General features: G+C 47.8%; 1 protein-coding gene across 2 annotated transcripts; it reads right to left on the bottom strand.

The window, feature by feature from the left end:
- Positions 1 to 3040: 3040 nt before the first annotated feature.
- Positions 3041 to 26674, bottom strand: LOC141113813 (regulator of G-protein signaling 9-like; the record flags this gene model as incomplete). Of its 2 annotated transcripts, XM_073607125.1 has the most annotated exon segments (6): positions 6610 to 6746; positions 9129 to 9230; positions 11527 to 12038; positions 18390 to 18507; positions 26369 to 26451; positions 26536 to 26674. In XM_073607125.1, coding segments are annotated over 5 exon segments (922 nt in total), but the record flags the coding sequence as incomplete, so codon positions are not given.

Raw genomic sequence — 26674 nt, 5'->3', positions numbered from 1 at the left:
GGGGATGGGATGGAGCAATGCTCTGCAGTTACAGGTCAGTGATGGAATAATCTACAAAATACCTACTACAGGAGACAGTCAGAGACTGCAGATATAGTACAGGAGACGGTCAGAGACAGCAGATATAGTACAGGAGACGGTCAGAGACTGCAGACATAATACAGGAGATGATCAGAGACTGCAGACATAATACAGGAGGTGATCAGAGACTGCAGACACAGTACAGGAGATGATCAGAGACTGCAGACATAGTACAGGAGATGATCAGAGACTGCAGACATAGTACAGGAGATGGTCAGAGACTGCAGACATAGTACAGGAGATGATCAGAGACTGCAGACATAGTACAGGAGATGATCAGAGACTGCAGACATAATACAGGAGGTGATCAGAGACTGCAGACATAATACAGGAGATGATCAGAGACTGCAGACATAATACAGGAGATGATCAGAGACTGCGGACATAATACAGGAGATGATCAGAGACTGCGGACATAGTACAGGAGATGATCAGAGACTGCAGACATAGTACAGGAGATGATCAGAGACTGCAGACATAGTACAGGAGATGGTCAGAGACTGCAGACATAGTACAGGAGATGATCAGAGACTGCAGACATAGTACAGGAGATGATCAGAGACTGCAGACATAGTACAGGAGATGATCAGAGACTGCAGACATAATGCAGGAGATGATCAGAGACTGCAGACATAATACAGGAGATGATCAGAGACTGCAGACATAGTACAGGAGATGATCAGAGACTGCAGACATAGTACAAGGAGATGATCAGAGACTCCAGACATAATACAGGAGATGATCAGAGACTGCAGACATAATACAAGAGATGATCAGAGACTGCAGACATAGTACAGGAGATGATCAGAGATTGCAGACATAGTACAGGAGATGATCAGAGACTGCAGACAGGGGGAAGAAAATTTTTGCCCAGGGTCCAATCATTCTTAAAGATGGCCCTAGGAGATGGTCAGGATCCGAATGCAGTGAAAATGAAATGATTTTGGACAGAATGTGACATCACAGAGCTCTGTTTATATTATAAAACAATCCATGCGTTATCTTTAATAATGATAAATGAGGCTTGGTCTCACCTGGTTTGTGGGACTTCTCACAGTGCAGAGTTTGGTCCTCTCTCTTCTGGTCACTGTCCCGGACATCATTGATATCACCCAATCAGCACTCACCTCACACTGATCTGGCCAACCCAAACTGGTGGCAGTTGATTACTATGGAGCAGTACATAGACCAGGTGTGAAATTCTTTAATATACCACTATATAGAATGTACGCTGCTCTGCTCCAACCCTAGGCCCTTCTCCCCTCTATTAGGTTTTGACCTCCTCGGGATTCCCTCCGATTGGCCGCTCTGTCATTCGGGGATCCCCATCTCCCCTTCACTAGGTTCTTACCTCCTCTGGATTCCCTCTGATTGGCCCCTCTGCCATTCTGGGATCTCCTTCTTCCCCCCAATAGGTTCCTGCCTCCTCGGGATTCCCTCCGCTTGGCCCCTCTGCCACTCTGGGATCCCCCCCCCCCCCCCACTAGGTTCCTACCTCCCTCGGGATTCCCTCCGATTAGCCCCTCTGCCATTCTGGGATCCCCTTCTCCCTCCCACTAGGTTCCTACCTCCTCGAGATTCCCTCCGATTTGCCCCTCTGCCATTCTGGGATCCCATTCTCCTCTCCACTAGGTTCTTACCTCCTCGAGATTCCCTCTGATTGGCCCCTCTGTCGTTCTGGGATCTCCTTCTCCCTCCCACTAGGTTCTTACCTCCGATTGGCCCCTCTGCCATTCTGGTATCCCCTTCTCCCACCCACTAGGTTCTTACCTCCTCAGGATTACCTCCAATTGGCCCCTCCGCCATTCTGGTATCCCATTCTCCCACCCACTAGGTTCTTTCCTTCTCAGGATTACCTCAGATTGGCCCCTCTGGGATCCCCTTCTCCCCTCCACTAGGTTCTTACCTCCTTGGGATTCCCGCTCATTGGCCCCTCTGCCATTCCAAGATCCCATTCTCCCCTACACTAGGTTCCTACCTCCTCAGGATTCCCTCTGATTGGCCCCTCTGCCATTCTAGGATCCCATTCTCCCCTCCACTAGGTTCTTACTTCCTTGAGATTCCCTCGGATTGGCCCCTCTGTCGTTCTGGGATCTCCTTCTCCCTCCCACTAGGTTCTTACCTCCTCAGGATTACCTCTGATTGGCCCCTCTGCCATTCAGAGATCCCCTTCTTGCCTCCACTAGGTTCCTGCCTCCACGGGATGCCCTCCGATTAGCCCCTCTGGCATCCTCTTCTCACCTCCACTAGGTTCCTACCATCCTAGGAGTCCCTACGATTGGCCCCTCTGCTATTCTGGGATCCCCTTCTCCCTCCCACTAGGTTCTTACCTCCTCGAGATTCCCTCTGATTGGCCCCTCTGTCATTCTGGGATCTCCTTCTCCCTACCACTAGGTTCTTACCTCCTCAGGATTACGTCCCATTGGCCCCTCTGCCATTCTGGGATCCCCTTCTCCCCTCCACTAGGTTCTTACCTCCTCAAGATTCCCTCTGATTGGCCCTTCTGGGATCCCCTTCTCCCCTCCACTAGGTTCTTACCTCCTCAGGATTTCCTCTGCCATTCTGGGATCCCCTTCCCCCCTCCATTACGTCCCATCTTCCCTTCCCTGGGTATTCTACACCTCAGATCCCTTCTCCCAGGCCGGGCTTACCCAGGTCCCATACTGCACAGGTCTCCAGCTCGCCAGATCACCTCCTTCCTTCCCTTGGTCCCTATTCCTCAGGTCCTCTTCTCCTGTCCAAGTGTCCCCTCAACTCAACCATCTTGAGGGCACCTCACCCTTCCCTGGGTCTCCTGGAACTTTATCTCAGCAGCTGTTCAACCGGGGTGCTGAGTACATTACCGCAGCCTGAACCTATCATGAAAATATGGAACAGCAAGCGAGTGAAGAAGAGCAGGTAAAGTGTGTAGTCACAGGAGAACGATGGGAGGAAATAAAGGGACACAGAGAGCCATCAGTCACAAAATTCCTGTTTAATCAGAGACATGAAGAGTAAGGCATCAGACACGACACAAGGCCGAGCTACAACAACGCAGCAGACAGCACAGACATCAGACGCAGTCCTCCCGCTACAGACCACCAGCCTCAGCTACATGGAGGTGGGGGAGGGGCAATGTATCTTATCGCCCTTGAAGGGGAGTACCACCCTTACTCCCGCAAAAGCAAAGTGCCAGTCACTGGTGGGTGAAGCTTTCCCAGGGGGAGGAGTCTCAGGTGGATGATCCTTGCTGACTCGGGGGACATGCAATACTCACAATGGTTTTCTCTATTAGGGTACATGGCCCCCACCTGCGGGACTATGGCCGCCCTGCGAGGGGAGGGGTTAGTAGGACTCTACATTTTATTAAGGCTAAAATGGGCGAAATTAGAGATAAGATATCCAAAAACCATCAATTGTACCAGCAAAGACTGGCACTACACCTACCTGACATCTGTATTTATATTACCCCCCCCCCTCCCCCAAATGCTCCACAGAGCCAATCAGGATCTCCTGCATTCTACAGTGTTGTTATCCGAACATGTTTCACATACGGGGCGCTGAAGGGGGGGTCAGGTTAGAAGCTGGAAGGAGGAGTTTAGGTAGTGAAGGGGGAGTGGTTTATGTATTAGTGGTTATAGGGGGAGACATTTAGGTATTAGAGGCTAAAAGGGGAGGAGTTTATGTATTTTAGGCGTATGGATATAAAGTCTGTGGGGGAGGTGCTTAGGCACAAGGGGCTGGAAGGGGAGGAGTTGAGGTACTAGAGGCTGGAGGGGGAGGAGTTGAGGTACTAGAGGCTGGAGGTGGAGGAGTTGAGGTACTAGAGGCTGGAGGTGGAGGAGTTGAGGTACTAGAGGCTGGAGGGGGAGGAGTTGAGGTACTAGAGGCTGGAGGGGGGTTTACGGTACTAGAGGCTGGGGGGGGATTTGAGGTACTGGAGGGGGAGGAGTTGAGGAACTAGAGGCTGGAGGGGGAGGAGTTGAGGTACTGGAGGGGGAGGAGTTGAGGTACCAGAGGCTGGAGGAGTTGAGGTACCAGAGGCTGGATGGGGAGGAGTTGAGGAACTAGAGGCTGGAAGGGGAGGAGTTGAGGTACTAGAGGCTGGAAGGGGAGGAGTTGAGGTACTAGAGGCTGGAGGGGGAGGAGTTGAGGAACTAGGGGCTGGAGGGGGAGGAGTTGAGGAACTAGGGGCTGGAGGGGGAGGAGTTGAGGAACTAGGGGCTGGAGGGAGAATAGTTGTGATACTAGAGGCTGGAGGGGGAGGAGTTGAGGTACTGGAGGGGGAGGAGTTGAGATACTAGAGGCTGGAGGGGGAGGAGTTGAGGTACTAGAGGCTGGAGGGGGAGGAGTTGAGGAACTAGAGGCTGAAGGGGAGGAGTTGAGGTACTAGAGGCTGAAGGGGGAGGAGTTGAGGTACTAGAGGCTGGAGGGGGAGGAGTTGAGGTACTAGAGGCTGGAGAAGTTGAGGTACTAGAGGCTGGAGAGGCTGGAGGGGGAGGAGTTGAGCTACTAGAGGCTGGAGGGGGGGAGTTGAGGTACTGGAGGGGGGAGGAGTTGAGGTACTAGAGGCTGAAGGGGGAGGGGTTGAGGTACTAGAGGCTGGAGGGGGGAGTTGAGGTACTGGAGAGGGACGAGTTGAGATACTAGAGGCTGGAGGGGGGAGTTGAGGTACTAGAGGCTGGAGGGGGAGGAGTTGAGGTACTAGAGGCTGGAGGGGGAGGAGTTGAGGAACTAGAGGCTGGAGGGGGGAGTTGAGGTACTAGAGGCTGGAGGGGGGAGTTGAGGTACTAGAGGCTGGAGGGGGGAGTTGAGGTACTGCGGGGGGGAGTTGAGGTACTAGAGGCTGGAGTGGGAGGAGTTGAGCTACTAGAGGCTGGAGGGAGAGGAGTTGAGCTACTAGAGGCTGGAGGGGGAGGAGTTGAGCTACTAAAGGCTGGAAAGGGGGGAGTTGAGCTACTAGAGGCTGGAGGGGGGGAGTTGAGGTACTGGAGGGGGGAGGAGTTGAGGTACTAGAGGCTGGAGGGGGAGGAGTTGAGGTACTAGAGGCTGGAGGGGAAGGATTTGAGGAACTAGAGGCTGAAGGGGAGGAGTTGAGGTACTAGAGGCTGAAGGGGAGGAGTTGAGGTACTAGAGGCTGGAGGGGGAGGAGTTGAGGTACTAGAGGCTGGAGGGGAAGGATTTGAGGAACTAGAGGCTGAAGGGGAGGAGTTGAGGTACTAGAGGCTGAAGGGGAGGAGTTGAGGTACTAGAGGCTGGAGGGGGAGGAGTTGAGGTACTAGAGGCTGGAGGGGAAGGATTTGAGGAACTAGAGGCTGAAGGGGAGGAGTTGAGGTACTAGAGGCTGAAGGGGGAGGAGTTGAGGTACTAGAGGCTGAAGGGGGAGGAGTTGAGGTACTAGAGGCTGGAGGGGGGAGGAGTTGAGGTACTAGAAGGGGGAGGAGTTGAGGTACTAGAGGCTGGAGGGGGGGAGTTGAGGTACTAGTGGCTGGAGGGGGGAGGAGTTGAGGTACTAGAGGCTGGAGGGGGAGGAGTTGAGGTACTAGAGGCTGGAGGGGGGAGGAGTTGAGGTACTAGAGGCTGAAGGGGAGGAGTTGAGGTACTAGAGGCTGAAGGGGAGGATTTGAGGTACTAGAGGCTGGAGGGGGAGGAAGCAGCAGAGCTGCAGGCTGTGATTGGTGGTACTATCACCTGTCTATACTGTGCGGTAGGGAGTGCGAATCACAGGATTTGCTGAACAGAATATCCAATATTTTGGCAGATAAAGCAGAACCCCGCAGAGATTTCATTGTGTTGATGGACAGATCTTGGAAGGGTGAATCCCCCGCTGGCGTCATGTTTTTCTGGCACTCCATTGGTGAGATTTCCCCCTCTGTAGCTCTCTGCAGTCTCTCTCCTGCTGCTGTAACAATAATAAATCCTGCTGTTGGGAGTGAGACCTCCATATCAGCAGATGACGGTGCGAGTTTTATAAATGTCCCCCCGGGGAAGAGAAGTGAGGATAACATAACATTGCTACTGAAATGCCCCAGAATCCCCCCCCCTCCCCCCCGTTCCATGTGAGTTCATGGTTCTTATGCGTGGCGCCCCCTTCAGTCTGATGCCCCTTGGAGGGCTTTACCTCCAGATGGAGTATGGGGGGGGGGATCGCACTGTCCTCCATCATCGTCATCCAACCAGTCTGCAGTCACACAGAGGACTCGAGGCCACCGATGTGATATTGTGAACACAATGTACCGGCTACAGGTATGCTGAACCACTTCACCGCTGGGGAGGTCCCCTGAGGTTCTAGGGGCCCCTTGGCTGTAAAGGATTCTGGGTGCTTTTGGCTAATAGTGCTGTGCTTGAGTGTGAAGGCGGGGGAGGGTTGGGGGGGGTTCGGTCATCCCCCCACCCCCTCTGGCAGTGATCTGGTTAATGGTGAAGGCGATCGCTCAGTTGGTAGCGGATCCTAATGCACTTAGTCAGAGGGGCTCCTGGCCACAGTATATGAGAAGGGCCCCATTCCCGGGCGTCCATAGGCAGCGTGCCGCTAGCCAGCTTTACCTTCTTCTATGATGTGCTCCCAGGGGCAGATTACTTCCTGGACCGAGTCCTTGCAGGCCAGCTGACTGTCCTCCTCCTCCTCCGAGTCAATGGGGTAGATCCGACTCTCCGCTGGGATGTCCACCTTTATCTGGAAGAAGCTGCAACCCAGAAAAGTCAAGTTATTCCTAATTACTGAGCAACGCGGCCCCTCCATACAACCCCTATGAGGCCCGGGATGGCTGAATGAAGGAATATACTCTATATTACCAGAAGTATTGGGACGCCTGCCTTTACACACACATGACCTTTAATGTCATCCCAGTCTTAGTCCGGAGGGTTCAATATTGAGTTGGCTCCGCCCTTTACTGCTATAACAGCTTCAAATCTTCTGGTAAGGCCGTCCACAAGGTTTAGGAGGGTGTCTATGGGAATGTTTGACCATTCTTCCAGAAGAGCATTTGTGAGGTCAGGCACTGATGTTGGATGAGGAGGCCCGCCTCGCAGTCTCCACTCTAAATTCATCTCAAAGATGTTCTATAGGGTTGGTGCCAGTCAAGTTCCTCCACCCCAAACTCGCTCATCCATGTCTTTATGGACCTTGCTTTGTGCACTGGTGCAGTCATTTTGGAACAGGAAGGGGCCGTCCCCAAACTGTTCCCACAAAGTTGGAAGCATGAAATTGTCCAAAATGTCTTTGGTATTCTGACGCCTTAAGAGTTCCCTTCACTGGAACTAAAGGGCCAAACCCAACCCCTGAAAAACAACCCCACACCATAATCCCCCCCCCCCCCCCCCCCCACACACCATAATCCACCCTCCACAAAATGATTTGGACCAGTGCACAAAGCAAGGTCCATAAAGACATGGATGAGTGAGTTTGGAGAACAAGAACTTGACTGTCCTGACCACAACCCAACACCTTGTGGACGGCCTTCCCAGAAGAGTTGAAGCTGTTATAGCGGTAAAGGGCGGAGCCAACTCAATATTGAACCCTACGGACTAAGACTGGGATGTCATTAAAGTTCATGTGTGTGTAAAGGCAGGCGTCTCAATACTTTTGGTAATACAGTGTATATATCCTGGGCCCGGGCATCTCATACTGTCTGATGCTGCCCGGATGTCTGAAGAGCAGAAGCTTGGATGTTCCTAGCTACAACCTGGTTCTGGGTCAGAGATAAGAGGGAAATGAAGCTACAGCATCAAAATGATAGCCAGGAAATGACAGGCCAAGCCTGACCAGGCCAAGACAGGAGTCAGGCTGGATCGAGACAGGACAAGGTGGGCTGGGCCTGGACAAGACGAGCAAGGCCGGCCAAGGTTAGGATAAGCCCGGCTGGGACAGGACAGAATGAGCTAGGCAGGCCCTGGAGAGGACAAGGCAGGACAAGCCACGCCGGCCCGGGACAGGATAAGGTAGGCTGGAAAAAGACAGGACGAGTCAGGCTGGCCTGGGACAGGATAAGGTAGGCTGGGACAAGACAAGACGAGCTAGGCCAGCCTGGGAGAGGACGAGCTAGGCCAGACTGGGCTAGGGCAGGACGAGGCAGGCCGGCCCAGGACAGGATAAGGTAGGCCGGCCCAGGACAGGGCAGGATGAGCTAGGCTGGCCCAGGACAGGGCAGAATGAGCTAGGCTGGCCCAGGACAGGGCAGGATGAGCTAGGCTGGCCCAGGACAGGGCAGGATGAGCTAGGCTGGGCCAGGACAGGGCAGGATGGGCTAGGCTGGGCCAGGACAGGGCAGGATGAGCTAGGCTGGGCCAGGACAGGGCAGGATGAGCTAGGCTGGGCCAGGACAGGCCAGAACGAGCAAGGCCGGCCCGGGACAGGCCAGAACGAGCAAGGCCGGCCCGGGACAGGCCAGAACGAGCAAGGCCGGCCCGGGACAGGCCAGAACGAGCCAGGCCGGCCCAGGACAGGCCAGAACGAGCCAGGCCAGCCCAGGACAGGCCAGAACGAGCCAGGCCGGCCCAGGACAGGCCAGAACGAGCCAGGCCGGCCCAGGACAGGCCAGAACGAGCAAGGCCGGCCCGGGACAGGCCAGAATGAGCCAGGCCGGCCCAGGACAGGCCAGAACGAGCCAGGCCGGCCCAGGACAGGCCAGAACGAGCCAGGCCGGCCCAGGACAGGCCAGAACGAGCCAGGCCGGCCCGGGACAGGACAGAACGAGCCAGGCCGCCTGTAACAGAAAAAGCCAGGCTGGGCCGGGGACAGGTCAGCCCCTCTCCCTTTTCCATCAGGGCTTGCTATGGTCCTGGATGTGGCCTACCTATAATGTGAAGGGACTGGACAAAAAGGATACATGAAAGTTGTCATTAATGACCATTGATGAGCTGTCACGTGGATCCTGCAGATTCAACAATTTGAGTCATTGACAAGTATACAGAGAACGTCTTTCTTCTGATGTTCCTGATCTGCATTCTTATCTCGGGTGGTCAATGACTCCAAGTACCAAAGTGAGGATAACCATGACAGTCAGGCGGCCTCGGGCAGGCAACAAGTCTACTTTAACCCTTGGTTAGATGCAAAGATGGCGTCTTACCGTCCGTAGCTGAGTGGATCATGCAGTGAGGATTAACCGATGTCGGGTGAATACGGATACAGTACAAACTGGACGCATGCATGCAGAAGACGGGGGACGTTTCTGAGAACATGTGAAGACAAACAAGCAACGCCATGCAATGATCAGCCAACAGACACAGAAATGCAATTCACAAACTGATGTCACTAAGGACTGAAAATAGCGGAACCAATAAAATGGTGACAAAGCCACACCCACTAGGCCAACTATATGCAGCATAATAGGCCCTTTCTATACCTCTACCATAATTAGATGGCAAATAACCTTCAGATAATGAAAAATAGATTGAAACTGAAATTGTTAAAAAAAAAAAATGTAATTGAATAATGAAATATTAAATATTGAATTCAATAAAATAATGAATATTGAAATTATTATAGAAATGAACCCGAGCCAATCAGAAATGATGGAAAATATTCCCATTATCATTACATCCACCCCCCCCACCTCAAACACATCTCCTGGGTGATGCCTCTTCATTTCTTCATCTAATAGGGATCAAACCCCACCTACGCCTCTCCTCCTGGATGGAGCGTCTTCATTAAATGGAGATCAAACCCCACCTACCACTATCCTCCTGGGTGGAGCTTCATGTAAATCTGGATCAAACACCACCTACCCCTCTCCTCCTGGGTGGAGCGTCTTCATTAAATGGAGATCAAACCCCACCTACGACTATCCTCCTGGGTGGAGCTTCATGTAAATCTGGATCAAACACCACCTACCCCTCTCCTCCTGGGTGGAGCGTCTTCATTAAATGGAGATCAAACCCCACCTACGACTATCCTCCTGGGTGGAGCTTCATGTAAATCTGGATCAAACACCACCTACCCCTCTCCTCCTGGGTGGAGCGTCTTCATTAAATGGGGCTCAAATCCCAGCTACGCCTCATCCTGGGTGGAGCTTTCTCATTAAATGAGGATCAAACCCTGCCTATGCCTTTCCTTGTGGCTAGAGCTTCTTTATTAAATGGGGATTAAACTCCACCTATGCCTCTCCTCCTGGGTTGAGTTTATTAGATGGGAATCAAACCCCACCTGGGAATACCCTCTACCTGAACATGTCATACGAAGACTGTGACAATACCAACATTCATGGTGATTGATTAAAACTAGACATTTCATTTACTTCCTGTCTGGGTGACACTCTACAACACACTGACATACAAGAAGTCACCAGGACAGGAAGTGAGGTGGGGTGGGGCTGATATGAAGACCGATTTAGGTACTTATAGTATTTCTATATGCATTCAATGACTCGTTAAAGTGCACCCCCACTCTGCCAATGTGAACCCCCAACAAGGTATACGTCCTGAACTATGGAGGGAGTGTGCATTAGGGAGGGAGCATGCATTAATAGTAATTGTTGGGGGGGTGGAGTATCAGAAGACGTGGTCACTCCACCCTGAATAGGTAGGTGAGAGTGTAATCCAGTGAAACTGCTAGTACACTAGTACTGGGCAAAATTTAATGTTTTCCTTATATTTCCTTTACATGTCGAAAGTTAAAAAAGATTGACTCGTGAAAAATGTGTTTTGTTTCATTCACGATAGATTCACTATGTTGCTAATTTTCATTTAATTGGTTAATTTCGGAATTTGTTTCATTTTTTTAATTTTATAACAAATTAAAAATTTTCGGATCAACTCAAATTCAGATCGGTCAAAAAATTAATCGACCAATTCGAATTCTGCGTGAAGAATAGATGGAAAAGGAACATGCCAGGAAGGCGGTCGCCGTGTCCTTCACAACCAAGGACTTATCAGTTGTCAGCATGCTTCCCTACCGAGAGCGGAAATGTAATGAAAAAAAAAAAAAAAAGAGTAATAATAAGAATTTTATTATTATAAAATGTTATTATAAAAATTAAGAATAATAATAGTCAGAAAAAAACTGCGTGGCCCCCACCCCCCAAAAAAAATCCATACCAGGCCCTTTGGGTTTGGTATGATTTTAAGGGGAATCTCGGCCAAAATAAAATAAAAAAAACCTAAAAAAAAAAATGTCGTGGAGTCCCCCAAATTTCAAATCGTTTCAAAAATTTGGAATTCTTTTGAAATTCCTTTCAATTTATTTCATATATTCGTTATCTAAGAAATTCGTTACTATTTCATACGGAGTGTTTGGATACAACCAAATCTCTGAATAACCAAAAATTTGTCCGAATTTGTATTCAGACGGAAACGAAACGCATACGTCTATACTACATTATGGCCAGTAGATGGAGCAAAGGATCACAGGAAATCAATACTGATCCTCAGCTCCATCTAGTGGTCAAACTGTGACATCTTCCCTATTAACTCTTTCTGAACAATTAACATTGATTGTTGGCGAACTCTCCCCCACCCCAATCTACTTACTTGGTCACCTTCCTGGACGTCTGCTGCAGCTGCTGCTCCAGTTCGTTGAGCGGCTGCACTTTGCCGTGATTCACCGCCGGGCACTTGGGGGAAAGGGTGGCGAAGACGGGCGAGCTGGAGCACCCCCTCTTCAGGAGCTTGCTGAAGGACAGGGTGACTTTGGATTTTGGCACGGCCTTGATCTCCACCGGGACGGAGAGATGGTGGTTCCCGCCCGTCTCAGACTCCGACCTGAACGACGCCTCCGTGTTGTCGGTGGAAGAAGAAAACTGGTAGTCCGAGTCGCCGGCCCTGTTGGCCTCCCATTTCCTCTCCATGCCCGGCGTGCTCTCTATAGCTACGCTGATGGGGGAGGGGCAGACAGCAGAGTTGGGCAGGGCAATGTGCGCGGGGGAGGGACTGGAGAGCTCCACTGTAGGGCGGCAGGACAGGAAGGGGCTGGTGGGGGATGGAGGAGCGCAGGTACCCGTGTAGACAGTCAGGTGGGGGATGGGAGCCGTGTAATGGCAGAGCTGTAAGGAGAGAGCAGAGGATATCACTGGGGGAACTAGAAGTGCCCCCTACGGGAGCATTCACTCACACAGGCAGTATACATTTCACACATACAGCGTGAACAGAAATGACGGAAGACAAGAACGCAAAAAAGAACGTGTTTATTGAACGTGAAGACAGTGAGGTCATAGAGAGGGAGGAGTCACTGCTAATAAAATACATAAAATTGAAGTAGAAGAATACAAATGTAACAGGAAAAAAAAAAAGAAGACAGTGATGTCATGGCGAGGGCGGAGCCACCATCAATAGAAATACATACAACGGAAAAGAATATAAATGTACAAGAAAAGACAGTGATGTCATGGAGAGGGCGGAGTCACCGCTAATAAAATACATCAAATTGGGGAAGAAAATTAATGTAAAAGGAAATAAAGAAGACAGTGATGTCGTGCAGAAGGGCGGAGTCACCACCAATATAAATACAAATAACAGAGAAGAATATAAGGAACAGAAAAGACAGTGATGTCATAGAAAAGGGAAGTCATCACTAATATAAATTCAGATAACAGTGAAGAATATAAGAATAACAGAAAAGACAGTGATGTCATGGCGAGGGTGGAGCCACCATCAGTAGAAATACATACAACGGAAAAGAATATAAATGTAATAGAAAAGACAGTGATGACATGGAGAGGGCGGAGTCACCTCTAATAAAATACATAAAATTGGGGAAGAATAGAACTGTAAAAGGAAATAAAGAAGACAGTGATGTCATGGAGAGGGCGGAGTCACCTCTAATAAAATACATAAAATTGGGGAAGAATAGAACTGTAAAAGGAAATAAAGAAGACAGTGATGTTGTGCAGAAGGCGGAGTCACCACTCCGCCCTCTCCATGACGTCACGGTCTTTTCTGATACACACAATGGAGAAGAATATAAATGTATCAGAAAAGACGGTGACGTCATAGAGAGGGCCGAGTCACTACTAATAAAATTGGAGAAGAATATAAATAGAAACAAAAAAAGATAGTGATGTCATGGAGAGGGCGCAATCACTAACAATAAAAGACATAGAATTGTAGAAGAATATAAATGTATTTAAATTGGGGTGACTCCGCCCTCTCCATGACATCACTATGTTTTTTTTTTGTTCCATTTATATTCTTTAATTTTATTAGTAGTGACTCCGTCCTCTCCGTCACAACACTGTCTTTTCTGTTACACACAATGGAGAAGAATATAAATGTAACAGAAAAAAGACGATGTCACAGATGTAAACAAAATGTAACAGAAAAAAGTGATGTCATGGAGAGGGCGGAGTCACCTCTAATAAAATACATAAAATTGGGGAAGAATGGAACTGTAAAAGGAAATAAAGAATACAGTGATGTTGTGCAGAAGGCGGAGTCACCACCAATATAAAAATACATGTAACAGAGAAAAATATAACTGTAACAGAAAAGAAAGAAGACAGTGATATTCTTCTCAGTTATATGTATTTATATTGGTGATGACTCCGCCCTCTCTCTGACATCACTGTCTTTTCTGTTACATATAACCGAGAAGCATATAAGTGTAACAGAAAAGACAGTGATGTCATGGAGAGGGCGGAGTCATCACCAATATAAATACATATAACTGAGAAGACTAGAAGTGTAACAGAAAAGATAGTGATGTCATGGAGAGGGCGGAGCCACCAACAATGGAAATACATACAATGGAAAAGAATATAAATGTAACAGAAAAGAAAGAAGACGGTGATATTCTTCTCAATTATATGTATTTATATTGGTGATGACTCCGCCCTCTCTCTGACATCACTGTCTTTTCTGTTACACTTATATGCTTCTCGGTTATATGTAACAGAAAAGACAGCGATCTCATAGAAAAGGGAAGTCATCACTAATATAAATTCAGATAACAGAGAAGAATATAAGAATAACAGAAAAGATAGTGATGTCATGGAGAGGGCGGAGTCATTACCAATATAAATACATACAAACGGAGAAGAACATAGCTAACAGAAAAGACAGTGATGTCATGGAGAAGGCGGAGTCATCACCATTATAAATACATACAACAGAGAAGGATATAGCTAACAGAAAAGACAGTGATGTGACTGAGAGGGCGGAGTCACTGCTAATAAAATACATAAAATTGGAGAAGAATATAAATGGAACAAAAAAAAAAAAAGATAGCGATGTCATGGAGAGGGCGGAGTCACCCCAATTTAAATACATTTATATTCTTCTCCAAGTTTATGTCTTTTATTGTTAGTGACTCTGCCCTCTCCATGATATCACTTTCCTTTCTGTTACATTTATATTACTTTCCGTTTTATGTATTCATATTGGTGGTGACTCCACCCTCTCCATGACGTCACGGTCTTTTCTGATACATTTATATTCTTCTCCATTGTGTGTAACAGAAAAGACAGTGATGTCATGGAGAGGGCGGAGTCATCACCAATATAAATACATATAACTGAGAAGAATATAGCTAACAGAAAAGACAGTGATGTCATGAGGAGGGCGGAGTCATCACCATTATAAATACATACAACAGAGAAGAATATAGCTAACAGAAAAGAAAGTGATGTGATGGAGAGGGCGGAGTCACTGCTATTAAAATACATAAAATTGGAGAAGAGTATAAATGGAACAAAAAAAAAAAAAGGTAGTGATGTCATGGAGAGGGCGGAGTCAGCCCAATTTAAATACATTTATATTCTTCTCCAATTTTATGTCTTTTATTGTTGGCGACTCCGCCCTCTCCATGATATTACTGTCTTTTCTGATACATTTATATTCTTCTCCATTGTGTGTAACAGAAAAGACAGTGATATACTTGAATTTTCTGTAACAGGAAATAAAGAAGGTGACAGATGAAACAAAGCCCAGCGGACGGAGCCCCCAACCTGCCGCAACATATTTTATCGTAGGTGACTGCGCCACCTCACCAATACCCCGCCTATAATAAGGAACAACTCCAGGCACAGCCTCTTCTTCAGTTGAGGAAGGGGTGGGGGGGGAGGGGTTAGAGTCAGGTTTATATTGGTGTGTCGGCTTTGTGTGGAGCTTCAGAAGAAACTTGAACTGACATTTCAAATGGAAAAAAAACACTTTATGGTTTACAAGACGACAACAAAACGTAGAGAAACTTCTCCTTCATCAGGGCTACAAATTCTATAAATGTATCACTTTATATTATTTATTTATTCTTTAATATACATGTATTTGTTATTATTTAAAGTTGATTATTACTTAATATAATAAATGTCTTATTATTTCATATAAGTGTATTTTTTGTATTCTTTAATATAAATGTATTCTTTTCTACTTTAAACGTGGTCTATTTTATTCCTTAATATACAATGTATTTTTTTCTATTCTTTACTATAAATGTTTATTTTTTTTATTATTCTGTAATTTCAATGTATTATTTCTTATTCATTCATGTTGTACTTTTTTTTATTCTTTCCTGTAAATGTATTTTTTATCATTCTGTATAACCCCGATGAAGAGGTTTCTATAACCCTGAAACGTGTCTGATTTTGGTTAATGTATTTTACTTGTAAAATGTCTGTACAAATTTCTCCTGCCATTCCACATAAACCTGGATTATTGCTCTACTGGAGGACTCTGCTCCTTCCTCTATAACTCTCCTCTCCCGAAATACTCTGCTGGAGGACTCTGCTCCTTCCTCTATAACTCTCCTCTCCTGAAATACTCTGCACTGCTGGAGGACTCTGCTCCTTCCTCTATAACTCTCCTCTCCTGAAATACTCTGCTCTGCTGGAGGACTCTGCTCCTTCCTCTATAACTCTCCTCTCCTGAAATACTCTGCTCTGCTGGAGGACTCTGCTCCTTCCTCTATAACTCTCCTCTCCTGAAATACTCTGCACTGCTGGAGGACTCTGCTCCTTCCTCTATAACTCTCCTCTCCTGAAATACTCTGCACTGCTGGAGGACTCTGCTCCTTCCTCTATAACTCTCCTCTCCTGAAATACTCTGCACTGCTGGAGGACTCTTCTCCTTCCTCTATAACTCTCCTCTCCCGAAATACTCTGCTGGAGGACTCTGCTCCTTCCTCTATAACTCTCCTCTCCTGAAATACTCTGCACTGCTGGAGGACTCTGCTCCTTCCTCTATAACTCTCCTCTCCTGAAATACTCTGCTCTGCTGGAGGACTCTGCTCCTTCCTCTATAACTCTCCTCTCCTGAAATACTCTGCACTGCTGGAGGACTCTGCTCCTTCCTCTATAACTCTCCTCTCCTGAAATACTCTGCACTGCTGGGGGACTCCTCTCCTTCCTCTATAACTCTCCTCTCCTGAAATACTCTGCACTGCTGGAGGACTCTGCTCCTTCCTCTATAACTCTCCTCTCCTGAAATACTCTGCTGGAGGACTCTGCTCCTTCCTCTATAACTCTCCTCTCCTGAAATACTCTGCACTGCTGGAGGACTCTGCTCCTTCCTCTATAACTCTCCTCTCCTGAAATACTCTGCACTGCTGGAGGACTCTGCTCCTTCCTCTATAACTCTCCTCTCCGGAAATACTCTGCACTGCTGGAGGACTCTGCTCCTTCCTCTATAACTCTCCTCTCCTGAAATACTCTGCACTGCTGGAGGACTCTGCTCCTTCCTCTATAACTCTCCTCTCCTGAAATACTCTGCTGGAGGACTCTGCTCCTTCCTCTATAACTCTCCTCTCCTGAAATACTCTGCTCTGCTGGAGGACTCTGCTCCTTCCTCTATAACTCTCCTCTCCTGAAATACTCTGCACTGCTGGAGGACTCCTCTCCTTCCTCTATAACTCTCCTCTCCTGAAATACTCTGCACTTCTGGAGGACTCTGCTCCTTCCTCTATAACTCTCCTCTCCTGAAATACTCTGCACTGCTGGAGGACTCTGCTCCTTCCTCTATAACTCTCCTCTCCTGAAATACTCTGCTCTGCTGGAGGACTCCTCTCCTTCCTCTATAACTCTCCTCTCCTGAAATACTCTGCACTGCTGGAGGACTCTGCTCCTTCCCCTATAACTCTCCTCTCCTGAAATACTCTGCTCTGCTGGAGGACTCTGCTCCTTCCTCTATAACTCTCCTCTCCTGAAATACTCTGCACTGCTGGAGGACTCTGCTCCTTCCTCTATAACTCTCCTCTCCTGAAATACTCTGCACTGCTGGAGGACTCTGCTCCTTCCTCTATAACTCTCCTCTCCTGAAATACTCTGCACTGCTGGAGGACTCTGCTCCTTCCTCTATAACTCTCCTCTCCTGAAATACTCTGCTCTGCTGGAGGACTCTGCTCCTTCCTCTATAACTCTCCTCTCCTGAAATACTCTGCTGGAGGACTCTGCTCCTTCCTCTATAACTCTCCTCTCCTGAAATACTCTGCTGGAGGACTCTGCTCCTTCCTCTATAACTCTCCTCTCCTGAAATACTCTGCTCCTTCCTCTATAACTCTCCTCTCCTGAAATACTCTGCACTGCTGGAGGACTCTGCTCCTTCCTCTATAACTCTCCTCTCCTGAAATACTCTGCACTGCTGGAGGACTCTGCTCCTTCCTCTATAACTCTCCTCTCCTGAAATACTCTGCTCTGCTGGAGGACTCTGCTCCTTCCTCTATAACTCTCCTCTCCTGAAATACTCTGCACTGCTGGAGGCCTCTGCTCCTTCCTCTATAACTCTCCTCTCCTGAAATACTCTGCTGGAGGCCTCCTCTCCTTCCTCTATAACTCTCCTCTCCTGAAATACTCTGCACTGCTGGAGGACTCTGCTCCTTCCTCTATAACTCTCCTCTCCTGAAATACTCTGCTCCTTCCTCTATAACTCTCCTCTCCTGAAATACTCTGCACTGCTGGAGGACTCTGCTCCTTCCTCTATAACTCTCCTTTCCTGAAATACTCTGCACTGCTGGAGGACTCCTCTCCTTCCTCTATAACTCTCCTCTCCTGAAATACTCTGCACTGCTGGAGGACTCCTCTCCTTCCTCTATAACTCTCCTCTCCTGAAATACTCTGCACTGCTGGAGGCCTCTGATTCGGAGACTTGACAGGTATATTGGGCTGTGATTTGCTGAGCGGAGTTTTTGTCTAATAAAAATGTGATAACTTGGAAGTTTCCTCTCTTCTATCTCTACACTCTAACAGCCTGTCCTAGAAATGTAAAGCCATGGCGACCTCTAGTGGCGAGTTCTAGAACTGTAGAAGTCTTTCCACTTCTAGACCTTCTCTAAGTTTCCCTCTCTCTCTGAAACTACATGGGATGCCATTGTGATATTTATGGGGCCCCATCCCAGCAGGGCCCCGAGTTTAGGTGGCCTTTGGAGCCGCCTGGTTTGGCTGATTCCTGCGGTCTAGTTTGCTCATGACCTGCGTGATGTCCACGGTGTTGGCTGCCTCTTTGGCTTTGGCCTCTTCCTCAAGCTGCCGCAGGATCACCGGGCTGGGGCTGGACCGCCGATGTCTCCGCATGAACGGGAAGTTACTGCTGTGAAAGGAATGTGACATTTTATTCGATCCGACCCGTCAGTAACTTTACAAATCTCCATGAACCAATTCCTGACACCCCACAATATACAAGACAAGAATGATTGGTCAGAAAAGCTCCACCATTTACAGTGAGGGGAAAAATGTATTTGATCAGTTGATTTTGTACGTTTGCTCACTGACAAAGAAATGATCGGTCTATCATTTTATTGGTCGGTTTATTATAACAGTGAGAGACAAAATAACAAAAATATCCAGAAAAACGCATTTCAAAAAAGGTATAAATTGATTTGCATTTTAATGAGTGAAATAAGATATTTGACCCCTTCAGAAAACATGACTTAGTAGTTGGTGGAGAAACCCTTGTTGGTGATCACAGAGGTCAGACGTTTCTTGGAGTTGGCCTCCAGGTTTGCACACATCTCAGGAGGGATTTTGTCCTCTTTGCAGATCCTCTCCAAGTCATGAAGGTTTCCAAGCTGACGTTTGGTGACTCGAACCTTCAGCTCCCTACACATATCTTCTGTGGGATTAAGGTCTGGAGACTGGCTAGGCCACTCCAGGACCCTAATGTGCTTCTTCTTGAGCCACTCCTTTGTTGTCCTGGCCGTGTATTTTGGGTCATTGTCATGCTGGAAGACCCATCCATGACCCATCTTCAATGCCCTGGCTGAGGGAAGGAGGTTCTCACCAAAGATTTGACAGTACATGGCCACGTCCATCGTCCCTTTGATGCGGTGAAGTTGTCCTGTCCCCTTAGCAGAAAAACACCCCCAAAGCATAATGTCTCCACCTCCATGTATGATGGTGGGGGATGGTGTTCTTGGGGTCATAGGACCTCCATGTATGATGGTGGGGGATGGTGTTCTTGGGGTCATAGGACCTCCATGTATGACGGTGGGGGATGGTGCTCTTGGGGTCATAGGATCTCCATGTATGATGGTGGGGGATGGTGTTCTTGGGGTCATAGGTCCTCCATGTAGAACGGTGGGGGATGGTATTCTTGGGGTCATAGGACCTCCATGTATGATGGTGGGGGATGGTGTTCTTGGGGTCATAGGATCTCCATGTATGATGGTGGGGGATGGTGTTCTTGGGGTCATAGGTCCTCCATGTAGAACGGTGGGGGATGGTATTCTTGGGGTCATAGGACCTCCATGTATGATGGTGGGGGATGGTGTTCTTGGGGTCATAGGACCTCCATGTATGATGGTGGGGGATGGTGTTCTTGGGGTCATAGGTCCTCCATGTATGATGGTGGGGGATGGTGTTCTTGGGGTCATAGGTCCTCCATGTATGATGGTGGGGGATGGTGTTCTTGGGGTCATAGGACCTCCATGTATGACGGTGGGGGATGGTGCTCTTGGGGTCATAGGATCTCCTTGTATGATGGTGGGGGATGGTGTTCTTGGGGTGATAGAACCTCCATGTACGACGGTGGGGGATGGTGTTCTTGGGGTGATAGAACCTCCATGTATGACGGTGGGGGATGGTGTTCTTGGGGTCATAAAACCTCCATGTATGACGGTGGGGGATGGTGTTCTTGGGGTCATAGGACCTCCATGTATGACGGTGGGGGATGGTGTTCTTGGGGTCATAGGACCTCCATGCATGATGGTGGGGGATGGTGTTCTTGGGGTCATAGGACCTCCATGTATGACGGTGGGGGGTGGTGTTCTTGGGGTCATAGGCAGCATTCCCCCTCCTCCAATCATGGAGAGTTGAGTTGATGCCAAAGAGCTCGATTTTGGTCTCCTCAGACCACAACACTTTCCTCCAGTTCTCCTCTGAATCATTCGATGTTCATTAGTGATCTTCAGACGGACCTGTACATGTGATTTCCTGAGCAGGAGGACCTTGCGGGGGCTGCAGGATTTCAGTCCTTCACGGTGTAGTGTGTTACCGATTGTTTTCTTGGTGACTATGGTCCCAGCTGAGATCATTGACAAGATTCTCCCGTGTAGTTCTGGGCTGATTCCTCACCGTTCTCATGATCATTGAACCTCCACGAGGTGAGATCTTGTATGGAGCCCCAGACCGAGGGAGATCGACAGTTATTTTGTGTTTCTTCCATTTGTGAATAATCTCACCAACTGTTGTCACCCTCTCACCAAGCTGCTTGGCGATGGTCTTGTAGCCCATTCCAGCCTTGTGTAGGTCTACAATCTTCTCCCCGACATCCTTGGACAGATCTTTGGTCTTGGCCATGGTGGAGAGATTGGAATCTAATTGATTGCTTCTGTGGACGGGTGTCTTTTATACAGGTAACAAGCTGAGATTGGGAGCACTCCCTTTAAGACAGTGCTCCTAATCTCAGCTCATTACCTGTATAGAAGACACCTGGGAGCCAGAAATCTTGCTGATTGATCGGGGATCAAATACTTATTTCACTCATTAAAATGCAAATCAATTTATAACCTTTTTTCTGGATATTTTTGTTGTTTTTCTGTCTCTCACTGTTATAATAAACCGACCAATAAAACGATAGACTGATCATTTCCTTGTCAGTGAGCAAAAATACAAAATCAGCAGCCGATCAAATACATTTTTCCCTTACTGTAACATTAAAAAACTATGCTTGAGCTCCATTCAGTGACTGTGCCTAGGCTGAGATGATGACATTAGTCTGCTGCAGGCAGGGGAAAGAATTTCCTCAGTCTCCCCTCCCCCAGTGATCAGACTGTACATTATAACTTTGTAGAAGGAGGAGGAAAATTTTCTCAGTCTCCCCTCCTCCAGTGATCAGACTGTGCATTGTAACTTTGTAGCAAGTCACAAGGCAAGAGGCTGCAGCAGAGGCTGCCTCATGCAGTTTGCCATTCAACAGCTTGTCTGCTCTTACTGCAAAGAACCCCACTGTCCTTTATATAGCCCATGGACCAGAAACAAGTCGTTCAACAAAATGTGCTCTAAGAATAGGCCTGGAGATCACTCAACCTGCACTGTGCCCCTAGGGGGTTTCCCTAATCTGAGATGCTAGACTGGACTCCTCCCTCAGTTCCTGGGCTGGAACAGAGGGAGGAGTCCCTGGTAAAGGTGAGGAGAGATAGGAAAAGTGTGGGGATGAATGGGAAAAAGCTCAGGAGATGATAGGAACAGTGAAATGGTGGGGAGTTTCTATAAAAAGTGCAATGAGAGGGAAAGGTTGATGGGAAATGGAGAGGCGTTTCTGGGAAAAGTGTAGAGAGGGGACACATGGCAGGAAGAGTTCCCAGCCTCCAATTTGCTGACAATTACAGCGCAGGCTCTCTAATAATGAGGCTCCCATATAGGGAACAGATGTGTGCCACCAAAGAAAAGTTGGGATTAACCTCTTCACTGCCCCAGAGTCCGTATACCACCTGATAGCAGCAATCTGGGGCATGTTCAAGAATGAACAAATGTCTGAAATCCATATGTCATCATCAACTCTATGAATCCAAAAAGAGTCAGCTGGACAGGGGAACACCCAACCTATCATTCCCAACATCGTTTCCAGCATCATCCATGCCATCCGTCCCAACATCATCTCCACAATCATCCCTGCCATCATTCCCAACATCAACAACCCCACTATCATCCCTGACATCATTCCCAACATCATCTCCACCATCATCATTCCCAACATCATATCCACCATCATTCCCACCATCATCACTGCTATTATTTCCGCGATCATTCGCACCATCATTCCCAACAAGCTCACCATCAATCCCCTCATCATCCCTGCCATCATTCCCAACTTCATCTCCATCATCATCATTCCCAACATCATCATTCCCAACATCATCTTTCCCAATATCATCTCCACCATCGTCATTCCCAACATCATCTCCACCATTATTTCTGCGATCATTCGCACCATCAGTCCCACCATCATCAACCCCACCATCATTTCCAACATCATTCCCAATATAATCTCCACCATCATCTCCACCATCATCTCCACCATCATTCCCAACATCATTCCCAACAACCACTCCACCATCATCCCCAAAATCATCTCCAATATCATTCCCAACAACCCCACCATCATCCCTGCCATCATTTCCAACATCATCTCCACCATCATCATTTCCAACATCATCTCTACCATCATCATTCCCAATATCATCTCCACCATCATCATTCCCAACATCATTCCCAAGATAATCTTCATCATCATCCCTGCCATCATTTCCAACATCATCTCCACCATCATCATTCCCAACATCATCTCCACCATCATCATTCCCAACATCATCTCCACCATCATCATTCCCAACATCATTCCCAAGATAATCTTCATCATCATCCCTGCCCTCATGCCTAGCATCATCACCATTATTACCAACATCATCCCTTCCATCACTTCCATCATCACCCCAGCCGTCATTACTGCGCAGCTTCAATCTCTCCATCATTCCCCCATCATTACCAACATCATCTCCGCCATCATTCTTGCCATTATTCCATCATTCTCAACATCATTCCCACCATTATCATTCCGCCATCATTTCCACCTTCATCTCCACCATCATTCCCACCCCACAATTCTTCTCCCTCTCTAGTGCCTCAGATTAAGAACAATGGGATTGGTCACATGACATTTATACAGGAGGATTTACCCATCTAATCTCTCCCGGACTCTTCCTGCAATCTCCGGTACTCTGCATGGTGGGGTTCTGACATACCTTCCACACTCTGGTACTCTCTAGTCTTTGGGAGGACACAGTGCAGGCTGATAGATCTCCAGTCCTATTCTTAGAACACATACAGTGCCTTGAAAAAGTATTCATACCCCTTGAAATTCCCCACATCTTGTCATGTTACAACCAAAAACATAAATGTATTTTATTGGGATTTTATGTGATAGACCAACACAAAGTGTCACATAATTGTGAAGTGGAAGGAAAATGATACAAATAAATATGTGAAAAGTGTGGGGGGAGGGGCATTTGTATGGCGCCCCCCGGAGTCAATACTTTGTAGAACCCCCTTTCTCTACAAGTCTTTTTGGGGATGTCTCTACCAGCTTTACACATCTAGAGAGGACATTTCTGCCCATTCTTCTTTGTAAAATATCTCAAGCTCTGTCAGATTGGATGGAGAGCGTCTGTGAACAGCAATTTTCAAGTCTTGCCACAGATTCTCAATGTGATTTAGGTCTGGACTGTGACTGGGCCATTCTAACACATGAATATGCTTTGATCTAAACCATTCCATTGTAGCTCTGGCTGGATGTTTCGGGTCGTTGTCCTGCTGGAAGGTGAACCTCCCCCCCAGTCTCAAGTCTTTTGTAGACTCTAACAGGTTTTCTTCTAAGATTGTCCTGTATTTGTCTCCATCCATCTTCCCATCAACTCTGACCAGCTTCCCTGTCCCTGCTGAAGAAAACCATCCCCACCACATGATGCTGCCACCACCATGTTTCAAGGTGGGGATGGTGTGTTCAGGGTGATGTGCAGTGTTAGTTTTCCCCACACATAGCGTTTTACTTTTAGGCCATAAAGTTGAATTTTGGTCTCCTCTGACCAGATCACCTTCTTCCACATGTTTGCTGTGTCCTCCACATGGCTTCTCACAAACTACAAACAGGACTTCTTATGACTTTCTTTCTCCAATGTCTTTCTTCTTGTCACTCTTCCATAAAGGGCAGATTTGTGGAGAACACGACTAATAGTTGTCCTGTGGACAGATTCTCCCACCTGAGCTGTGGATCTCTGCAGCTCCTCCAGAGTTACCATGGACCTCTTGGCTCTTCTCTGATGAATGCTCTCCTTGCCCGGCCCGGTCAGTTTAGGTGGACGGCCATGTCTTGGTAGGTTTGCAGTTGGGCCATACTCTTTCCATTTTCCGATGATGGATTGAACAGAGCTCCGTGAGATGTTCAAAGCTTGGCAGATTTTTTTATAACCTAACCCTGCTTTATACTTCTCCATAACTTTATCCCTGACCTGTCTGGTGTGTTCCTTGGCCTTCATGATGCTGTTTGTTCACTAAGATTCTCTAACAAACCTCTGAGGGCTTCACAGAACAGCTGTATTTATACTGAGATGAAATGGCACACAGGTGGACTCTATTTACTAATTAGGTGACTTCTGAAGGCAATTGGTTCCTCTAGATTTTAGTTATCAGAGTAAAGGGGCTGAATACAAATGTCCCCTCCCCCACACTTTTCACATATTTATTTGTATCATTTATCATTTTCCTTCCACTTCACAATTATGTGTCACTTTGTGTTGGTCTATCACATAAAATCCCAATAAAATACATTTATGTTTTTGGTTGTAACAAAATGTGGGAAATTTCAAGGGGTAATTTTTCAAGGCACTGTATCTCATCTAAGGATCATATAAACAATAAACGAGGCATCAAAGGTGTGTGGAGGAAAGAAATGTTATCATCCTTTTAGGAAGGGTTCTTTACAGTAAGAGTGGCGAAAATGATATACGGCTCGAGGCATTTATGATAAAAAGAAAATTAAAAACAGGTCAGATAATCATTGGTCTCCATTGTTTAATCTATAAAGGACAGTTTTTAGGATATTTTGAAGGTGAAGATCCAACTGTCTTTCTGGGGTCCGGTATGAAATGCCGCATCCTTCCAATGGGTAAAATTGGGTATATTTTGCCCCGGGGGTATTTCATCTTCCACATTTGAAGGGTGAAGAGGAAAGAAAAGTTGTCCATACTCCCCATGTTATATTATAAACTAGAAATCCAACAAGGGTGGTAGGAACCTCCTGCAGAGCCGGGAACATAGAGATCTCGTCATCGGTGGGAATTATCGCTTTTGGGAGGACTGTCCAGGGAGCGACCAACACCTTCTAGATTATACACACATAGGACAGTCTGACCACCTGCCTGCAATGCCACAAATGGCCATCAGAGGGCAGCAGAGCACCAAGAATATTTCTGCGTAGGTTCAGCTGACCAAAGAGCTCCAACATAATAATATAATGTATGTAATGTAATATAATAATAATATAATGTACTACAATTTCCCAGACAGGACAGGCCCCTGCCGGACACGGCACGTGGGACGGGCCCCTGTCGGACACGGCACGCGGGACGGGCCCCTGCCGGACACGGCACGCGGGACGGGCCCCTGCCGGACACGGCACGCGGGACGGGCCCCTGCCGGACACGGCACGCGGGACGGGCCCCTGCCTGACACGGCACGCGGGACGGGCCCCTGCCTGACACGGCACGCGGGACGGGCCCCTGCCTGACACGGCACGCGGGACGGGCCCCTGCTGAACTACAGAACATCTCCACCGTATTTTATGCAAATAATGAGAGGGAGGGGTTGGGATGTTCTTTAGTACAGGAGAGGAGAAATCATCTGACCAATCATATTCCAGTAAAATCTGACACATCTGACCAATAAAAGTGTGATTTCTGCCCTTTGTGAGGCCATACTATCGATTTTTGGTTTTTGCAAAAAACCCTTCCCCCATCCGTTCCTCAGGGAAAAAAAGCAAATGAAGCCTTACGGGAAAACGTTCCCTGCTGACCCTACAAAGGTAGCGGGATCAATCCCTCAGATAATAAGCAACAGCTTTGGCGCTATGTCGATCGGTACTGTGGATGGGCTTGGGTGAGCCAAATCCATAAGAAGAACTGGGGAAGGCGCTATAGATGAATGTAGTAACCTATTGCACATATAGGAAGTAAATATAAGAGGGCGCCAACATTAAGTGTAGTAGAGAATACACTACACTTAGATGTTGGCGCCCTCTTCTATTTATTTCAGAATACTTTAATAATCCCAAAGGTGAAATTATTACGATACAGCTACATTCAACAGAGACAACACAAGATCCTATAGGATGAATCCCTCAGACTGGGCGCGTTCCCGCGTTACTGCTCAGTTACAGGCGGTCAGAATGCAGCACCCACCTCTTTTTCGTCTCCAGGGGCTCTATGGCCTTGTTCAGCATCTCCTTGTAGATGGGCGATTTCAGATAGCGAGCGTAGGAATCCTACTAGGAGACAAAAGGAGATGGTAAAATGTGCGCAGGGGGCGGGGCCAGACACGCCCACCCCGCCGCAGAAGAACGACAAACCTTTTTCATCAGCATGTAGATGTGGGTCTGGGCCGCGTCCAGCACATAGCGATGGGGGTGCTTCAGTCCCTTCACCGTGATGTCCATCGTTTTACCGTCAATGTTAATCCACCGCCGAGCGCCCGGCGCCAGGAATAGT

This window comes from Aquarana catesbeiana, linkage group LG12 (assembly GCF_042186555.1).
Source record: "Aquarana catesbeiana isolate 2022-GZ linkage group LG12, ASM4218655v1, whole genome shotgun sequence".
Taxonomy (NCBI): domain Eukaryota; kingdom Metazoa; phylum Chordata; class Amphibia; order Anura; family Ranidae; genus Aquarana; species Aquarana catesbeiana.
This window is presented reverse-complemented; position numbering and strand designations above follow the sequence as displayed.